Source organism: Anopheles maculipalpis, chromosome 3RL, assembly GCF_943734695.1.
Source record: "Anopheles maculipalpis chromosome 3RL, idAnoMacuDA_375_x, whole genome shotgun sequence".
Lineage (NCBI taxonomy): Eukaryota > Metazoa > Arthropoda > Insecta > Diptera > Culicidae > Anopheles > Anopheles maculipalpis.
In genome coordinates, this window is record NC_064872.1 from 1310615 (window position 1) to 1330881 (window position 20267).

The following is a 20267-nucleotide window of genomic DNA, read 5'->3' on the forward strand; positions in this document are numbered from 1 at the left end:
CTTCTCGTTTCAGCTCTCAATGAAACGATGATACAGAAAGAGAAGACTGTCCAGAGCCTTAAGGATCAAATTTGGCAAACGGCGATCAAGAACAACAATCTGATGGATGAGCTAGGCAAAGTTGAACGTGGAGAAACGATGAAAACGGTTCAATCCGACCTAGACCGTTCTAGTATCGTTTCCGAACAGATGAAGTTTGTTCGCCAAGAAGCAATCAATCTGAACAGCGACGTTTACAAGTTAAAGATGAAGCTGAAATCACTCGAACCAGAATGGGACACCAAATTTGGCATGGCGGAAGAAAACGTATCGCAAACGTTTGGCAACATTCGGAAAGCAAAGGATAAGTTGAACGGGATAGAAGCTTTGGCGAAAATACAGGAAGACCGATTCAAGGCGTGGAATCAGTCATTTTCTGGGCAGCTGCAACAGTTGCGGGATCAAATTGCGTTGGCCAAACATGCCGCTGAGGGTGTAAGTATTTAAGCTTGAACGAAATACTCATGTCGTGAAGCAAAAACTAATTCTCTTTTACGGAACAGATTCGCGTCTCGATGGAATCGGCAGAGCAGTGCATCCGTTCGTACGCTCCAGCGAACTTCGGACCCACAACCACCAATCGGATCGTTATGTCGATCGCACTAACTAACCCGAACGTTCAAAACTCACCACTCGCTTACATCGAAGGAGACGACCGACGTTTCATAGCGCTCGAGCTACGGCAGCGTAAGATCCGAATGCTTTGGAGTCTGGACGGTAGCACAGTCGCTACGGTGACCCATCCCCAGCAGATAGAGGTTCGCGATCTCAAGAACGATGACGCGTGGTACTTTATTGACGCCACACGTACCTTTAACGTGGGAACGCTTAACGTGCGCCATATGCTACCGGCAGGTGTGTTGAACAATGCACGTCCGGTTACTGATGCGAGCAATTTAGCTTATACGACGATCAGTATCGGACCGAGCAGTCGCATCTGGGTTGGTGGTATACCGGACGATCTGCGTGTGCCAGAGCTGGAACCGAGTCAGGGATTGGGAGTTGCTGTGAGCCAACTGTACGTCGATCGACGACAGCTAGGTTTGTGGCACTTTACCAGCTCTAGTGGAAAGTGTGCAGGCGCCATGTTGGGACCGCAGGAAGTGGCTAGCTCCACCAACGAACGCAACTTCAACGGGAACGGATACGCGGTGTTACAGCATACTGGGCGTCAGAGCAAGGTGGAGTTCAGCTTGAGTCTAAGCTTCAAAACCCTTGACGAGGATGCGCTCATCTTCCTTGCGTTGGATGAGAAGAATGTGAGTATGAGGTGGTGGTGGAGAACGTCTGGGGATGATTTTGGGGATTTTGACCGGAATTTCTCTTCTTTTTAGAATCGCTCGGTATCCCTTACACTGAACCAAGGCCGATTGGTGTTCCGTGTGGATTACGGAGATGATGCCCGGCTTGAAATAAACACAACCAAGCGATACAACACCGGATCTTGGGTTGCTGTCGAAGCATCCCGTCAGTACCGCAAATCGCGAACCGATGAAGGTGTACTGAAGGTGGACGGTCTCGACAACATTCTTGGCTCACCCACGAAACCAATCGGTGCCTCAATGCTGCCCGTTCTTAGTGACAAATACTATCTGGGAGGCGTTCCACCTGGTTTCACAACTGGCACTACCAAAGCACCCGGTGCAGATCACGCCTTCTTGGGTTGTGTGAAAGGTCTGCAGATCAGTGGTACCTCGTACGATCCACTCGACAGTACGACTCACTTCGGTATAGAAACTTCCTGCGATAGTACAATCGTCAAGGCAGGATTTTTCGGCGAAGGATACGTAGAATTTCCTTCGTTTCCGCTGAAAAAGCGTGCCAACTTTGGCTTTGTGTTCCGTACCATGCAACCAGACTGTTTGCTGCTCTTGTCGGCTTATCCAAGTCGCATTCACGATGACTACGATTCGAAGGATACGTTCGGAAATTACTCTGTGTTCTTATCGGAAGGCCGTCTTCATCTCTGGATGGATGCTGGTACCGGTCGGGTTGAGCTCACGTCAAACGGAACACTGAATGATGGCGAGTATCATGTGCTTGCGATAGTCAAACAGGGACGTCACGTAGAGCTGCGTATTGACGACAAGCTTCAAATGTCCCGGACGCTTCAATCCTCGCTCGTAAACATGCCAGGAGAAAGTGGTGGCCTTTACATCGGAGGTGTCCCGTACGATCCCGCTTTCACATCACTGGCGAAGGTGTTCGATGGACTGAAGGGTGTCGTGGCAAACTTGGTGTTTAACAACCAGACGCTTTCGTTCGGCCAAGCGCTCAACTTCACCGAAGTGCAGATGGGTCGAACTGGTCCGGCTATGGGCAGTCAGGGATTGTACACGGCGCTTATGAAGACTGAACCAATCGGGCGAAGCTTCAAGGCTGCTCCGGAAGGTTGCCATCGGGTAAGTAAGTGGGTGGTGCAGTAGTTCGTGCTTTCCACATGCAATAACCTCTCCCTTTGTAAGCAGTTTTTGGCCAATTCTAGTTGAGAACTCATGCTACAGAGGACTTTGTGACAGTTTTTCTTAAAATAGCAATGTTGTAGTTACTTCTACTCGAAACACTACCATTTTAAGAATTATTTCGAAGATGTCCTCTCTATTATGATGATGACACACAATGTTAAGAGTATTAGTAATGGATTACAAATCTATCTCTCACATTTAACCTTTCTGTACTTACAGAGTGTTGAAAATGCTACTAACTCAAAGGAAGAAGCAGACGATTGTTAGACACTAAACATGCTGGAAATGGGTTTCATAGTGTAGCGTAGTTTGTTAGCAATTCACTACTGATTTAGGCTTAAGGATAGAACAAACAAACGGTTGTGGGAAGATTGGCTTATTTTAGTATAATTCTTGCATGATCACAGTGGATTTTTGGACAATAAAATTAAACACCGTAAGAAACCTTCTAGAACGTAGTGCTGCTGAGTAAACCGGTCCCCAAGGCCGTCAAGTATTGTAGTTGTATGGGCAGTGAGCACACTTTAAAACAAAACCATCGCCATCGATTACTAACCGGGCTATATTAATCCCCATTGCCGACCTTACACACATTGCACAGCTTAAGACACGCTTGTTTTGTGAGTCTTGTACTCCACAGAAGGTATATTGAGATCCGGTAATGATCGATGAGTGTAGTGATGTGTCATCATACATTCCGTTGCTTTTTCAGGTCGGAAGCTATTCCTATGAACCGAATGCATTTAAGTACGGCGACAAACCCCAGAGCTACTCCGTGGTAACGGTACCAGCAAGAAATATCTGGCAGCGCAACTTCCACATTGAGTTTGACTTCCGCACGTACTATCCCAATGGTATTTTGTTCGTGGCATTGGTAAGTATTGACGAGGAAAATATTTGGCAGGCTTTACCCCAAAATACAATCGTTTCACAGGGCACCAAAGAGAAAGCGAAACATTTCATCATGCTGGCGCTTAAAGATGGCGTTCTGAAACTTACGGTGCGAGGCCGCAAACGGGATCAGCTGCTGCTCGCACCGAAGCTGAACGATGGCCAGTGGCACCGTGTGGCACTGAGCAGTGTGAAGAAGAAGGCAACGCTGAGCGTACAAATTGGCAGTAGTCACAGCTCGGCGCAGTTGAAATTACCAAAGAAATTGAATGCGGCCAATACACTGCACGTCGGTGGGTTGCCGGACGAGGTGCCGATACTACCCCGGGAGTTACAACCACGGCCGGAAGCGTTCAAGGGCTGTCTGCGGAAGTTTGTCGTAAACAATAATACGCAGGATTTGGCCCGGCCCGGTCGTCATTTGCATGTGGGACAATGTTTTCCGCGTATTGAGCGTGGATCCTACTTCCCGGGTGATGCGTACGCCATTTACAGTGAGTTTTGATTAGCAGCGTGCTGGGTGTAATGGAGCTTTAACTCTGATGATCATTTTTCCCTCACAGAACGCAACTTTAACGTAGGAAAGTTCGTCGAAATTGAGCTGGAAGTACGGACATCGGAGATGAACGGAATACTCATGAGTGTGGCCGATCAGATCAACGGATTCCCAGCGTTATCGTTGGAAATATCGAACGGAAATGTAAGTGGAACTTTAAGAAATCTAGGTTTGATCTTAAATTGATGAAACACTCTTTCTTTGGCACTAGATAATCCTTTCGGTGGACAACGGTGATGGTAATCCGACGCGCCTGTCCACGGCACTACCATCGAAGTACACGCTTTGTGACAACCGATGGCACAACATCTCAGCGCTGTACGAAGATCATCAGATGGCGCTGCGAGTGAACGAGTTTCCTCCTTCGTTGCTGTTGCCACACGGGACAGCTGGATTTGGACGAGTCAATACCAAGGCTCCGCTATATATTGGAGGCCTTCCAGGTAAGGCATCTCGTTGGCTCCGGGTGTCCCAAGCCGCCGTGCATTAACCAGCATGGCGTTCCGCTTTTTCTACTTCTAGATGCGGCTTCCAGTGGCACTCTGCTGATGAGAGAAAACTTCAAAGGATGCATTCGCAACATTGTCATTCGCAACGAGCGCAAAGATTGGACGGACATGGACGATCTGCACAACGTGCTGCTGAGCGAATGCTTAGCAGTGAGTTAAGCGAATCAGTCCCATCAACACGCTGTACATAGCCACATACTACGATTCAATACGCTTAGACGAAGGTGTTCCAACGGTATAGAAAGGTAAGTTCAACGCTTCATTTTTGCGATTCCTGAGTGGAGATGAACGGTGAAGCCAAATATAGTGTCGTTACATTTTGCATCCCGGAGATCTGTGAAGGAATGCTAAAGAAACGTGTTCAACGATACTGTCAACGATAAACAACTCATCTCCGGACAGTATGACGCTCGGTTAGGTTAGATCGCTTAAGATTAAATAGGTAGCGCTACAGTTTAAGCTAGCAGATAGAGTTAGCCCACCTAACTTATGGACAATTGTATTTATTGCGCCCGAGAAGAGAGCCCAAGCAGGTGGTGATGCATTCTCGAGCCACAGATAGTCTCTATTTATTTGCGATAAAACCGATTCCAGAACCACAAATATAAATATGCACAGGATTACGTTCGAGTTACGTTCGTTAAGATGCCATAGATGCGGTAGAAACTGCAGCGTACACTACTGTATTAGAGCAATGTGTCACAGTCTCGCGTACTTAGTGAGACGTGAAAAGTGGGATGTTAAAGGGGACTTAAAAGATAAGCACAACAACGAAGGCTAGGAAATATATAGGGATATGTAATGTTGTCTCGTTAAACTAACACACTGTGCGTAAATCAGTGAACGAAATCGAAACGAGTTTGCGAGTTGTAAAACTGCGGGGTTCGTATGTCGCAGCATACTGACTGACCAGCAAACCTGAATGTGTATCTTTCACTGCGGTATTACAAAAAAATAAACCTCCTAACCTCTCCTCCAGCGTTGAGAGTGAATACGTTAAGGTTGGCGCGGTCAGCAAGGGCGTTTTTCCTATTTTCAGGCCGAAACCGAATGAATGAAGAAAAGTGTGACCTAATGAATCAGGTAAGGCGATTTTGCGCAATTTGCTGCGGGGGCTGATGGCTTCTGGTTGTGCGGCTGGAGGAATTAATGCTGATGACCTTCGTGTAACTAATGTTCCCTCGGCTGGTACGTGCATGTGCCTGTTAGACAGTTGGTTACACGTTGTTATGGTCTTAAAACTGATGTAATCGTGTAATTAATAATGCATGATAAAATTCGTAAAAAGTGCTCCCGTGCAAGGTGCGTTAATATTCGAATATTTGAAAAACGCCTAAAAGTATGCAACGCATGAGCAGCCACTTTTAATTTCGTTCATATTTTGACCAGCTCACACTACGCTCACTGTGCACGCGCTGCACAGTAGTGTTGAGACAGGCTCAAGGGCAGTATTACCGGTTGCTTCGATCGCTTGCAGCGGCCACCGCAAAAGCCTTCCTTATGGCTGCCGGTTCCGCGTGCACGTGCATTTTGGTGGTTGTTTCTCCATTGTTTCTTACGAGTTTTTCTTTCGCGTAATGAGCGTGTGGTGTCGTGTATTGGTTCCCTTTCGACGTGTGGCACGTTTCAGGCAAATGTGCCACACAAATGCCCGGCGGAGTATCTGCCGCAGTGTGGTGTAGGTGTGGTGGGCACGCGCATAGAGGCCGGCTGCATTAGTCACTGGCCGCGCGAACTGTTCACAGTACGCATCAGGAGCCCAATGGATCCTGGAAGCAGAAGTGAAACCACTCCGATGCGATAGCGCGCGAATCGAATCAAAATCGTGACGAGATCGAAAGTTTTAATATCCCTACGCTGGATTCACCGCGATTCCGTGCTGTGCATCAGAGCGTCCGGGAGTTCAAAGTTCGGTGTCGTGTACGAATGTGTGCGTGTGTGTTGTGGCGTTTGGTCTCCGATTCGCAGTGCCCCATGAGAGTAAGTGCGAGTGTGTGAGTGAGCGAGTGCGGTATAGTTAGTGATAAAAAGTGATATTAATGAATCCCAAGAGTGACGAGGCGACGCCGGTGAGCAGATATGGGCAAGTTTGCAGCTTCCTGTTTCACCTGAAAGTAAGTAACCACGCAGGGCGCAAATGGACACCTCTTTTTCAATAACAACCGACGATCAGAGCTGAGCTCACTGCGCAGATCGATCCGATGTAAACATATCATCGTGATGTCACGGTTCGTGATGCTGAATAAAACGTGATCGTTTGGTGCGTCGTCGTATCTGACCATTTCTGAGTGGTAAATCGTCCAACCCTTGGTAAACCTTAGCACCCGCCTTGCCTAATAATCCCAGAGCTAGGACATGATCGTTGATCGTTAATCTCTCGGAATGGATCATGTACTTCCTCGTTTGCCTGTGGACCGCTAGACCAGTGGATGGAGAACTGTACTGGAGATGTCATTAGAGTGATGTGTGTTTATTGCACTGATCGTAGCAGCCCAGAAATGGTGTTGTTTATTTGCAAACGGCGTTGACTAGCAATCGATGTGGCCTGCTTAGATGTGAACACGTGTACCAAGAATAAAATCAATTCCGGACGAACAAACATAATCGAACTGTTCTGAAGAAGAATTGCAGGATGAAGGCTATTTTTTTAGTCGCCTTAGATAAATACCGGAAGTACTTCTCCAAGAGCACAGCCTGCGTCTGTTTGGTTCGGAACTTTGCGCAATCGAGCTTCAAATTAAATTCTAGTAAAGCATGGAACTATTAAATAACGAGTACTCACCCATCTCCCATCTCTTCTTTCTTACGTTCCAGGTTTTGATGGGATACGCCGTGTACAACTATTTCTCCCAGCACTTTGTGTCCGTGTTTTTGCGCCGTCTCTTCTGTCCGGTGGTGGTAAGTGGTTTTGAGCTTTTCTCGAGAATCCTTTACCCCTTGTGGATACGCAAATACGCAACAACCTTCTCAGTCAGTCAGCACGCTTGGAGGAACCTTTGTCCACTTTCGTTCGCAAACAATATCGTCCTTGTGTTGGCCGCTTTCGTACGCGGCCGCGTGGGTGTGTTGGCCGACCTATACCAAAAAACACCAACCAGCGAGCGCTACTTGACCCAACCAAACGATTGCCGCTCATCGAGAACCACAAAGCGATCGAAGAAAGATGATTTATTCTGACATTGGCGGGCACATCGGCACTTCGGTGAGGCCGAACGGGGTGAAGTGGCAACCGGTAACGGACGGGGTGAAATACGCAACGTCTTTGTCACCCTGTTTTGGGTTGTGCTTTTGAGCGTTCGATGTTCCGGTATCGTGTACTTTCTTCCTACCTAAGTTCAGGTACCTTGCCTTAACCTTGCCCGCCCGTGGGGTGCAGAACAAGCGAACCGAACAGCAAGGATATCGTTTGTGAGAACTTGTGTCTCCTTCATCCGAAAATGTCCTCCCAACCCACCATACCAGAAGGATACGACGTTTGTTTTGATTGTGGTCCGGCACCAGCATTGGCTGTAACCCATTACACAAGTTTCCCCATTCACAAATCAAAAGTTTTCTCCCATTTTCAAAAGGCAGTCAACTAGAATGCGCGAAAAGCCTTCGGTGACGTGTAAAAATAGCTTCCAAACCTCCAATGTGGTCTAACCCTTGAGGGACAGATGAAAGGCGACCAAACCAAAAATGGGTTCCTTTTCGATTTTCTAGTGATAAAATTTAAATTAAAGTTTCACCCACAAAGGCCATCTAATGAGCAGGAAATGGCCACTGAAAGCAACTCCTTTGTGTAGCTGCTGCTGCAGCGCAGCGATCGGTGGTTCAGTGGGAAGTGTGAGAAAAAGGTATGCAAATGATTATTTATTGCACGATGGCGTTTGCTGATGGAGATGTCAAGTCCCAGTGGTATAAAATGGTTATCCGTGTACCATATTGGTTGCAGTGGAATAAATTATACGAGCGGCTTTCTGTCTGCAGATAGTAATGGATAGATGTCTCAGTAGAAACTCTTTTATAATCTTACAAAACTAATTAGTGAAATGAATAGATATTTCTTTCCTATATGATACAGTCCTGCAGCTCGTTAAAGGTTAGCAAAAATGTCAATGAAACACTGAACTGCTCTTGTCTTCTAGCCCACCACAAAAAACAAACCCGGCAAAACGACAAAGCCAAAAAGTTTGTCATTAAAAAAAGTTAGCAATCGTTTAGCTTGGTGGTTTAATGTTTTACTTTCAAAACCGACAAGGAACCTCAACTTGACGAGAGAAAAAAGGGAAGAAAAGCACAGGCCAGAGTTCTGGTGACGAACGGGGCCGATCAAATCGCTCGATTTGTTGTGTTTTGTTGCTGTTGAAATCTCTCGGCAAACTAGAAACTTTGACTCCCCATACAAAAAAGGCCACATCAATGTGTGTGTGTGTGTATCTATTTTTGGGGAAGGAGAGCGCATAGGCAAGTAGTTAATTTGTTTACAACATTATTGATTACACCGCTGAGAACACATGCTGATTAGGACACAGTGCTGGAGGATCCCCAGGTAGAGCTTGGTCAATTTTCAATCTTACTGCTTTGGGCGTCTTTAAATGCAAGTTCTTTGATCGAAGAAAATGGCATTTGGCAAGCCAAAATCTGAATTCCCTCACTGAGTCCTTTATCTGTTTCTATTAATCCTAGATGATGTATCGGGCATTAAAGAAACCACTTTCTTTTCGTTTGACATGTTTCCGTGTAACCGGCTTCCTCTTACCACGCACCTTTAGCCACAATTAATCTGCCTGTTACGTTAATTAATCACATCTGCTCTTATATTGGCCATATTGGTTCCGACCGTCCAATCAAAACCTGCTGCTTCTTCCCGTATCATTGCAACTCATCCGAACGCGCGATCGACGATTTTGGATTGAACACTTTCGATTTCACGATCATACCATCTTGATATCGTTCGCGAGGGTTGGGTGTTTCTTATTTGAGTGTTTTTCTGCGCTAACAGATTGTGTATTTAGGCAAAAAAGTGAAGAGAAAATGGAAAATATTAAGATTTCTACTAAGGATTTTTGGGGGAAGGAAAAAATTGAGTCTTACTTCAGTTGATAGTTGAAAGTGCTTAGTTGAAACACCTCGCGTTCTCTGTTAATAATGCAAGCAATAATTAAATTTCATTCTCTCGGTGACTTCAGTACGTCAGACAGACTAGTGAAGTTAATTGTTAAATGAACTGCTTGGAATCCAGAAGCGTAAAACACCGTAAAAAGCATCCCCATGTGCTTGCAACGAATACAAAACTGCGCGGTTTAAAATGCGTCTGATTCACTTCCTTCCTCGTTAAACCTCGCCACTAATCGCCTTCTGCTCGCCATCTATGGCATCCCGCTGTCTGGGGCAGCAACGCAAGAGGTGAAAAATGTGACAGACAGTCGGTCATCTTGGTTGTTGCAGTTGAGAACATCCATGCCGCCGTCCCCGGATAATCCACCTTCAAGGGTCAATTTGCAGCGAAGTTCCCAGTAGCGGCAGGTCGATAAATCAACAATCTCTGAACGGTTGGTGCCGCGCATCGATCGCCAAGTTTTACGGATATTTCACGCGGACCAACACCAAATTGGGACAGTCGGCTAGGGTCATCGGGTCGGATCGAGACGTCGGCTCCTTTATTTGGAAAGGCAGGGAGGGAGGAGTGCGTGCAGGGGTCTCGAAAATATCAACCACAACGCACCGAACAAGTCATCCTTCGAGCGGACGATGCGCGGAGCTCCATGCCGGAACTCGAATAGATGGTACGGCTGATGGCCTTCACATTGACAATGTTGACCACGGGTGCGCACTTGTATTTATGACCAGTGTGGTGGTGGCACACAAACATCCGACCGGATCGTGCGAAGAAACGTGAAGGTTTAGCTGGAGTCCCTTTTTAAGCCACCTTAAGCATTGGAAAGTGTCGTGACTTCCTGGGAGTGAATGACACATGATACTGAGGGAGTCTGGTTCATTTCACGCAATCTAAAGCCTGAGATTGGTTTACCGAAACGTTTCTAGACACGGTGAAAGATTTCCCACCGAAGACGAACACGAAATGGTCCTGTCGCAGAGCAGTCGTACGGCCTCCTAAATCATTCACGGCCAACAAGCAAACAAACAAACACGCGACCGGCAAGTGCGATCCTTTGGCTCGTGCTAACCGATTTACAGCACGTCCGTTGACCAACTTACCATATCCTGTGGTCTATAAACCAGTAGCAGCGTTGGTGGCATTTTCTTTAACGGACATTCTCTGCTCTGGCCTCATTTTCCGCGTTCTAATTTGATTATCAATGTCCGAAGCACGTTTTTCCTCGTTGCAGCAAGAGTCTTGGGGACGACCTGGTGCAAGGTATTTTGGAACGTTTTTCCGTGGCTGAGTTTGTTCTTGGGGACGGTGATTTGAATATCTTTGAGTGCAATTTACATGTGTAGAATGCAAACACGTGATAGCAGCGTAAACACGTTGATAAAAACAATCTCAACACGATCTATTTATGTAGCACGCCGGACAAGGATTAATATTTTAGATTAGACAACTCTTCTATACACTCAAGTAAATCAGATGTACCTAAACTCACAAACAAAAACCTTATTTCGAAAGGAGTTGCTAGCGTAGATTGTGAAAAATGCGTGTCGTTGGCCTGTGTCCTGTGAATCGAAACCGAAACGGTCGAACAACCATGGCAAATGCGCTTCGTGTGACGTGTATCTGCACGTGCACGGCCAGATCAAGCTTCACATCAGGAAGCGCTAAAGCTTAGCTAATCCTGTTTACACGACAACGATGTCATCCGCTTCCTTTCCGTTTTCGGTGCATGCTTTCCGGAACGGCGCAAGATTTGGCCCGTAATTAGACCGGCCCGACGTCACTGGAGCACGTTATGTGGTGCAGCTGAGAGTTGGGTACTGGAGTCTAGAGAGGCCACCCTCATGTGTGGCTTGCCGACGTGATTCGTCTATTGTATGCGGTGTCCTGTGAAGCATTACGAATTCGTCAAGATTTGGTTTGTGGAAAATTCGACTGATCCGGAAATAGTTTTCTCCTCCATTGTTTCGCCAAGCTTTACAACAACGTCAGCACCACAATTTACGTCCAAACACAAATGACACGTGCACGAGCACGAGGGTGTTACTTCCGAGTTTCCGAACTGCCGTGTTTAAGACGGCAAATTGGGTACGCACATGCTCGTACAGCGTGTCACTTACTGGCTGTTTGAATTCTGGTGCGTAAACGTGAGAGACGGGGCGGGATCAGTCGTCTAAAATGGTCATACGACAACAGCGGAAGTATGTTTCTCCACCTTTCGGGTGTACTAAACTGTTGGACAGGGGGAGGGTTAGTAAGGGGAAAAAAAGTTTACATTTTGGGGTCTCGATCTGGCCCGCAATCGAATGGCAATAAAAAAGAAACGCGCAGAACACAACTCGCAACTGTTTGTGGTGCCATGTATGGGATGTGTGGCTTGTGTGACGTGCGGAACTGAAACGTCGAAGACGTCTTTGAAGCTGGTGGGCAGGTGGTCATTGGTAGCTACCAGATATTAAACTCGTTTGTTTGGAATGTTAGAAGGAAATTGTCTTGTTTAATTTAGAAACATCATTTTAAGGGAAATCAAACCCGTAAAACCGGGATTTAATTAAAAAAAAAATCTGATGCTTTATACCAACTAATTTATCATTAACAAATAAAAAAATGGCCAAAACTATGACCAAAAAGGCAATGCAATACAGTTATTGTGGTATCTGGCTTGTATTAAGCTCTGCTTAAGGACCTCCTTCACGAAAGCAGCTTTAAAGAACAGTTAAATATAATTTGTTTGAATCAAATTTCATCCTTAATATTATTTTCTTAAACGTATTTCCTAAGCACGTATTTTCTGCATTAAACTAGTTTTTAATTACCTTAGAAAAATTATTATGAAATTTCAAGAAACAATTAAATGATTTGACTTGATTCTTCAATGAGTTCTAGAAAATGTTGTAAAATATTGAACACTAATAAAATTTCTTTATTTTAACTTCAAACTCGCATCTATGTGTGCAATTTGAATCGGATTTATGTTGCGCAGCATACGCAAGCGTTCAAAACACGTTTCATGTTGCGTATGCTCTTGCTTCCAATCTCTTTGTAATGCTCTTTGCGCCAGTGCATTATTCAGCTCTGCTCAACTTCTCAAGCTGCAAACTAAAATTCTCTTTGTTGTGTCTTGGCTCTGATTGTTTCCACGAAGAGACGCAGTCAAACAACAGGCCGGCAGGGAGAAATTAGACAGGAAGAGTGGTATTCAATGTTGTTCCTGCTCGTAATATAAAGGCAAGTCTAAAGAGAGAGAGAAAGAACAACAAAAAGTGCATCCAAAACGCACAACTCTCGCGAACGCACGCACCACAACACAGCGGGATTCGCGGGAGTATTGCTCGCGCGGGTTGTTCTTTCCCTTTTTCACAACCCCACAGTCGTTTTATGCCAACCTCGGGGGTTGTGCTCTCTCTCTCGCTCTTTCCCTCTCAACATAATATCGTGTCGCGCACGCATCGAAATTCTCCTTCTCTCTCCCCAAGTCTCTTCATTGTCGCTCTCATCACTCTCTTGGAAACTGCTATCGCGCGTGTTGGGGCTTGGCGTGCTACGACGACTGTGCTTCGATGCAGACGACAGTTCAGAAGTGAAACAAGTGCGGTACGGTTCGGATTTTCCCTGATCGTCGTCTGGCTTCGTGGTCGTCGCCGTGTGCAATTTGCAAATACGCCCTCGGCGCCCCTCAAAGTTAGCGACCAACACGGAGTATCCGGAGTTCCGGTGCAAAACCATCGTACGCCTGGTGTGCATTCGGAGCAGGAGCGAAGAAAAACTATAGCAGTAGAGTGAGTCTACGGGATCGTGTCTCGAAGCGCGTTTATCGTCCCAGAAATCAGGAAGGAAGCAGTAGTTTGACCAACTTAACAGAGAGCTAGTCTAGCAGTTCCTTAAAAGCGGGTGCGTGCGTGCGAGCGTGCATCTTCAGGTTTTATTTTCCCCGTTGCAAAGGCAAGCGAATACGAGAAGTATCCCTCGATTTGTGGCTAACAATTCGGGAAAAACAAAATCAGGTTGTGCAGATTGGAGATCCCCACGACACTCGTGGTCCGTAGCATTGATACATAGAGGGACTCTGGTCCCTGAAGAGTAGCATTATTAGAGCGAAATTAGAACCGTCCGCACGGGTCCAAATCAGTGAACAAAAGTGTGTGTGTGTGTGTACTAATAGTGTGAGTGCGCGCGGGCCATAATAAAACAACATAATCCTACCGATAGGGCATAGAAGCATAGCATTCTTCTTCTGCAGAAGCAATAGAGGAAGAAGCATTGAAGAAAAGTGTGCATTTCTTTGGTGCATGCATGTGCGGTGAGGCCACCCAATAACAACGGTAGTTTTGAGGTTTTAACCCCGTTCTGCGAAAGGCAATCACTGCAAAGGCAATACACAAGCGAAGGGAAAAACGGGAATCGTGTGCAATATCTCTCGCGTTCGACCCCTCATCGTCGTCCACCTGAAGTGCAGATCAAAAGTGCAGAGTGGTGTGTGTGTACGTGTGTTTGTGTGTCGAGCAGAAGAGTGCAGTGTGTGCAGCATACACAAATCAAAGAACACTTTGCTGAGCTCTCAGGTCCACAGCATCTTCCCCCAACCAACAACCGTCGGAGTTCGACTAGATGCGATAGAAGACGACGAAAAAGAAGCGATAGATAGAAAGAGAGAGAGAGCTTGTGTGTTCGTGAGAGGGTGAGAAGGAAACTTGAGATCAAGAAAGGAAACATAAAACGAGATCCATCATCATCACCAACCATCCAAACGGGGGAATCCACGAGAGGATTTGTTCGAAGCAGACGTTCTGACGCTCTTGTGAACTAAATTACAGAACGCCTAGACAAGGTAAGAGAAAAGGAAAACCAAGATCCGTTGCCTTGGAGTGGAAAAGCGCCTCAGAGCCTGCTTTTCTTCGTAGAGCATCCTCAGCAATTGCAAGATTTAACTTTACAAAATGATGCTGTGGTCCTGGGCGATAGAGGCCTTGAAACCGTGTTTTGTGTCATAAAATACCATTTTAAATGTGAATGTGTTGTGTATGGGTCTGGTGAGGGATGCGCCAACTGTCCTTGTGGTTCTTGGGACACTTTGAAAAGGATTTTCTTTCTCGTACTTTGCTTTTTCTGAGAATAAGACAGAAGAAAACATTCAAACCAACAACAACAGCACACATACATCGTTGGATGGAAAGCAAAAGTGAACGCACCGTAATTCTGCTGCAGCAAATGCCACATGCAACCCCCAAAACATAAGCTATGCCACACAAATACACCCATACGTGGACGTCAGAAAATCCTGTTGGGGATTCTGGATAGACACGCCACGACACTCACACAAACACCCCAAGCGTGGTGAAACATGAAACAAGGAAAAGCATAGAATCTTTCGCCCCCTCCCGTCGATATTACATTAAAACGCACCAACACTAGCGCAACAAAGCATTTCCTTTGCATTGGTATTGGTGTGATGCTGCGTTGCTCCAATGTCGAACGTACTCCATTGCGCTGGCTGGCTGGCTGGCTTGTGTGCCGAGATAAAAACAAAAGCATAAAGAACCCAAAACGGCGGAAGTTGCCCCCCGAATGCCCCGAAAGCATCATCTTCCCAGTGATGCGGCTTCTCCATCAGTTTTTCCGGAGCATATCCTTTTTGAGTGTGTGTGTGTGTTGGTAAAGAAAAACGGTTTCCGGGTGAGTGAGTGAGTGAATATTCACTGTACGAATGTGTCGGTGTGTGTATGTGTGTGTGTTTCGCTGTTATTATGCAGGATGAAGCGAACAACCACCTCACAGCATCCTTTGTTGAGCTCAGTTGGCGGGGACTGTTGGCGGGAGCTTTAGGCGGACAGACGGACGGATGGATAGGCCATCCGAAAAAAAGGAGACGGAAACATTGTTTTTTGACGGTACTGAGAAATAGAAATGTTTTTCGTAGGGGCTTTGTAGTAATTTGTGATTTATATACGAAGTTTCATTGTACCAATGGTTTAAAAATTAATTTTTCATTAAAATGTGGCTTGTTGTTAATGCTAGAAGCTTTAGTCAACGATGTATGAAGTTTCGCGTTGAACCGTGAAGTTGGTAATGATATTTCATGGACACCATTTTACGATTGAATATTCCTGTGTTGCCAAAGACGACATCCGGACTCATCTAGCCTTTAATCTAGTTTTGTTTTATTTGATAAGTTAATAAACCATGAAGAATGCATGAAAATTTAATGCCAAGGTTACATAAAGCTCTTGCAGGTGGACCTTCGTGTAAGAACCTCATATGACACCTCCTGTTCCTCAAATGGCTCCATCCTTCAATGTTCTCCAAGACCTCATATGAACCCACTTTTATCACCCAGTTAATAATTTAACCTTTTAACGAATTCAAAGCAATTGTAGCTTAATTATTAATAAAAAAGCAAATAATGATAAATGCTGACTTAACTTTAACCATGCGAGTGCGTGCGAGTAACTTCATCAAAAGTTGCTTCACACCGAACTTCCTCAACACCGTTCCAGCCGTAATTGATTGATTTCGTTGACTGCCTCCCGAAAAAACCGCGTCGATTCGTCGGCGGTAGCGATGATCGGGGAGGGCCATATGCCCTTCACTACACTGACTTTGCTTGCCTACCGCGGGCGTGATTGATAACGATTTCCATTTATTTCTAGCCCAGCTCGAGTGAGGGGAGTGAGTGAGGGGTTACAAGACATCGACCGATCAACCGTGAAAACTCACCCCCGGTCCCGGTGCCGTGGCAGCAAAGGTTCTACTCTAATCGCTGGGTACAATTCATCAAAGCGTCATTCTGCTGTTTTGGGAAACTTTCACCCAGTCTCCCATGGTTTGGGTGGTTTGCGGTCTAAACAGTCGTAAACTAAGCATTCCGTGTAGTAGTTGTATTTTGGTACGCATGCGGTTTTGTGCCGTGATGGTGATGAGAGCAGCATTACATGTGGAAAGGTCAGACAGTTCTCCCCTTTTTGGAGGAACATTTAGACACATTTAGGCACGGATGGTAGACAAACACACACTAATTGCCCCAATAACGCTCCCAGGGATTCAAGCATTCCGAGAGCGAGTTGTGCGGGAAAATGCTGCTGTAAATTATAAACAAAAAACCCCGAACAAGGAAGTGGAATAAAAACCCACATGCCACATTACAAAGGGGTGACAGACGAGTTCCAACTCCATCCCCATCTAAGTAGAAAAAAAAGCGGAGGTACCAAATAGCAGCCCCTCCTGTGTGTGACGATTGTAATGAATGTAATAAATTTTTTATCTATTTTCCCCATTTCCTCCGCGGATACGGAAGAGGGTTGGAGAAAGCGTTGAAAATTCTAACCGGAAGCCCACCCCCGGCAGTGACAGAAAAAAGCGTTGTATGTGTGTCTGGGGTCTGTGGGAGTATGTGTGTTTCGGTACAACCTTTTATGGTCGTGTGGCAGTAGTAACGCTGGAAGGGGGCTGGCCTACACAATGTTTGGCCAGCCACAACCAAACAACAGGGCGGCCCGACGCTACGGAGGGTAACGTAAAAAAAGGGGCAGAAAAGTAAACGATCAACCGCGTAGTGTGTGTGTGTGGAGCTAAACAAAAACATTCTTTGACCCGGAAAAGCGTACCGGGAAACCGAACCGAAAGCCTCGATACGAGTTTTGATATAACCAAAAGCCCTCGTTACACATCTGTCGCCGATTGTTTGGTGATCAATTAGTTGTCTAACTATCTTGTTATACAATTTACTCGATGGCTTTTTTTGCCTTTGGTGTGTGTGTGTGTGTGTGTTTTCGGTAGTACACTGTCCTGTGCGGGGAGGAACCCTAAGTAACTCCGAAAAATCGGAAAATCTAAAACCGCAACGTAATACACCGGGAGGTTGTTGTGCATGCTACCTACCAGTAGAGACTCTATGAGGCCGTAAACGGTCGTCTCCGATGGTGGTGCTTGGTTTTGTGAGCGGCACACGAAGTTTGTCAGTTTTTTGTCTTAGTTGTTGTTGAGCCGTTCGAACGTTGTAAGAAGTCGAACCCAAACGAAGGAGTATTTCGATTGTGGTTCCCATAAATTATAACCAATTACTAATGCAATTCCGGCGTGTTTGACTGAAACGAGCGACAGAGACAGAGACGGCCAAAGATAGAGGAAAAAGTTTTACCTTCAAACCCGTCGAAGTCGTCATTTAGTCATAACCCTCGATCTGCCGATAAGGATCTGCTGCCGTGGAAAAGTTTGTCAATTGTGGGTTTTGCTTGCTTAGCTCTCTTACCATTTCGGTTCTGAATTCTCCGGCACGTTTCGTTATGGTTCCAATGATGTTTGTGATGCCAAAAAAAGGTTTGTTTACCTTGATAGTGCTGTAAATCGGACGTTGAAACCTTGATTACTTTCCAAAAACAAAAGAGAGAGTGTACGGTTTCTGAATAATAATTGGAAAAATTTAATCAAAATTATGATTTTTTTTTTTGAATGTTGAAAAAAAGATTGATAGTACTGAGTAAACTGATAAAATATCTGATGACCCTTGGATAAATATTCAAGCCCACTGAAGAGCTTGGAAGTATGATGATAGCGATGCCAGGTGAGAACACGGAGGCACTGGTGTCAAAACCGTCAGAATGCATAAAATTGCTAAGGATACGAGTAAGTGAAGTCTAAGGAGTCTTGCCTCTAAATTACTCTTTTCCAACGATAGAAATTCTGGTAGATGACCCATCAATGCCTTTAACTTATCTTACCTAGGGTCTTCCACATCTCCTCTAGCCGTGTGGATTACCTTGGAGGACTTTACTGGCTGGCGTTAGACTCATCAAACTCCGGCTAAACTGATTAGTCAGTTTTGGAGTAAAAACCTCCAAGATCTCTGGAAATTTTCATACTAAAAAAGAAGGAAAGTCTTACTGCCGATAATTGAATCCCCAGATCGTGAGGTATTTGTTCACATCGATTGCACACGTTCGAACATTTCCATTAAACGAGCGTTTAAAACAACAATCGCCTCCTCGGCACTAGATGAAAGGATGATTTTTGGAGCAGAACACCGTTGCAATGTGTCGTATTACACCATCGCACCGTTGCACTATTGATTTCTTATCAAACGGGGGCAAGGTTCCAAAAGCCCCCAAAGACAAACGACTCATGCCCCCGGACACGGTCTGCGTCCGCGAGTGATGCGAGTGAGTGATGCAATGGCGAGGTGTTTTGCCGAGGATGCGATAAGAGACTGTGCACTCTGGTGTCGATAGTTTTGCCCCACTACCTCCTACCACCGCTACATTTGCCAAAGTGCCGTCGATTTCGATTTTGATCGATTGTGTACATCCAGTCCGTGTGCGCCAGTTGTTGCACAATAAGTTTTCCACGGTGCGTTGTTTTTTGTTGTTGTTGAAAATTGTTCCACTAACGTATAAAGTGGTTGATTCGATAATTATGAAGCAAGACAAATAGATGGAGAAAATCAAACACACAAGCGCCGGAATTAGCGTCACGAGGAAGGAAATCGAGCTAAGGAAAAGAAAAATGAGAAGGAAGCGGTGGTTTCATGGGTCTTAGCAAGAAAATTGTAAAAATTACGGATCAAATTTCAAAGTAGATTTTTGAGGATTGTGGGGAGAGGGGGAGGGATAAAAGGAAAAATAAAACATTGATATAACCATTATCGACTAGGGGAGGGCCGCTCCATCCACGGTTCAAATCCGATGAACTTATAATCTGCCAATATGTTTATTGAGCGAAAATTGCTGCCTCCATCGATTATCAGGCTGGGTTTGGATCGTTTTCCTGGGTTTAAATTTGCACCACATCACGCGGTCCAAAGCCCTCAGTGAAAGAGAAATTCTCGTGCGAAGGTACCACTGGCCGCTAACAGTGCTGTGTAAATGAGCAGTTTAATGGAGTCAGCGGTGTGGAACTGTGCATGTACCGGATGCGTTTGAAATCCCGTACCGATCATCAAACCCTCTCCCTACCTACCACCCTCTCAACCCTCTTATTTTCACGTGGTCCCCTTATCGCGAATGTGTCGTGGGACGCTCGCGACCAAGCAACAAACGAAAAAAAGCGAGCATAAAAAATACTTTTTTTGGTTGGAGAACATGGGAAAGGAGTGGTCCTCAGCGAACAGGGCCAAATGGAATGATAAACCCTTTTTTTAGAGTAACTTTAATTTGAATCGTTTCAATACCCCCTAACTGCATCGAGGGAAATGACCCACCCTTCCCACAACTCCTGCACAGCCGCCACAACGCCTTTCAAGCCGCCGCAACGCAGGCAAGTCAGTAAAGCATAACGAACGTCACAGGGTCTGCGTCACTGGGAGAGGTACACAATTACGAACATTCACCACCCGACCGTGTGTGTGTGGTGCGCACAAGGGGGGGAGGGCGTTTGTCGTCGTTGTAGTGACCGTGGCGAGAGTGCCGGTCACAGATTCACGCTGCACGGCATGTATCGGGGGTGCTTCTAACATAACAAACATTCAAGAAGACACATTAAACGCGTGCCAGAGTACACATCCCGTTATGCTTGCGTATGCATGTAAATCTATGACCGGATCGAGAGAAGAGAGTTCTCTTTGTGAGTGAGTAATGATGAAAATTGTAATTGCATCGGCATAAAAATCGTCGATGTTTCCTCTTCGGCTTCATGGTTTCTTCGTTTGCTGATGATTTTGCAACACAATGTACAACATTATGTTTGCTGATAATGAAGTAATTGTTTGAGGACAGATTTGG

General features: G+C 45.7%; 2 protein-coding genes across 4 annotated transcripts in view; both read left to right on the plus strand.

The window, feature by feature from the left end:
* The window catches only part of LOC126565760 (laminin subunit alpha-1), a 71260-nt gene extending 66631 nt beyond the window's left edge, over positions 1-4629 (plus strand). Inside the window, exons 14-22 of the mRNA XM_050222967.1 lie at positions 14-474; positions 543-1298; positions 1374-2441; positions 3106-3147; positions 3217-3378; positions 3439-3889; positions 3959-4095; positions 4163-4394; positions 4474-4629. Coding sequence (XP_050078924.1) covers positions 14-474; positions 543-1298; positions 1374-2441; positions 3106-3147; positions 3217-3378; positions 3439-3889; positions 3959-4095; positions 4163-4394; positions 4474-4619 — 3455 coding nt within the window. The 3' untranslated portion in view covers positions 4620-4629. The remainder of the gene's footprint in view (positions 1-13; positions 475-542; positions 1299-1373; positions 2442-3105; positions 3148-3216; positions 3379-3438; positions 3890-3958; positions 4096-4162; positions 4395-4473) is intronic.
* A 1846-nt stretch (positions 4630-6475) lies between these two features.
* LOC126564252 (dual specificity tyrosine-phosphorylation-regulated kinase 2) overlaps positions 6476-20267 on the plus strand; it is a 188660-nt gene continuing 174868 nt past the window's right edge. For 2 of the 3 annotated variants that reach the window (XM_050221244.1, XM_050221248.1), the window contains exons 1-2: positions 6476-6574; positions 7275-7358. In XM_050221244.1, coding sequence (XP_050077201.1) covers positions 6500-6574; positions 7275-7358 — 159 coding nt within the window. In that variant the 5' untranslated portion in view covers positions 6476-6499. The remainder of the gene's footprint in view (positions 6575-7274; positions 7359-20267) is intronic. The other variant, XM_050221246.1, reaches the window with a different exon arrangement.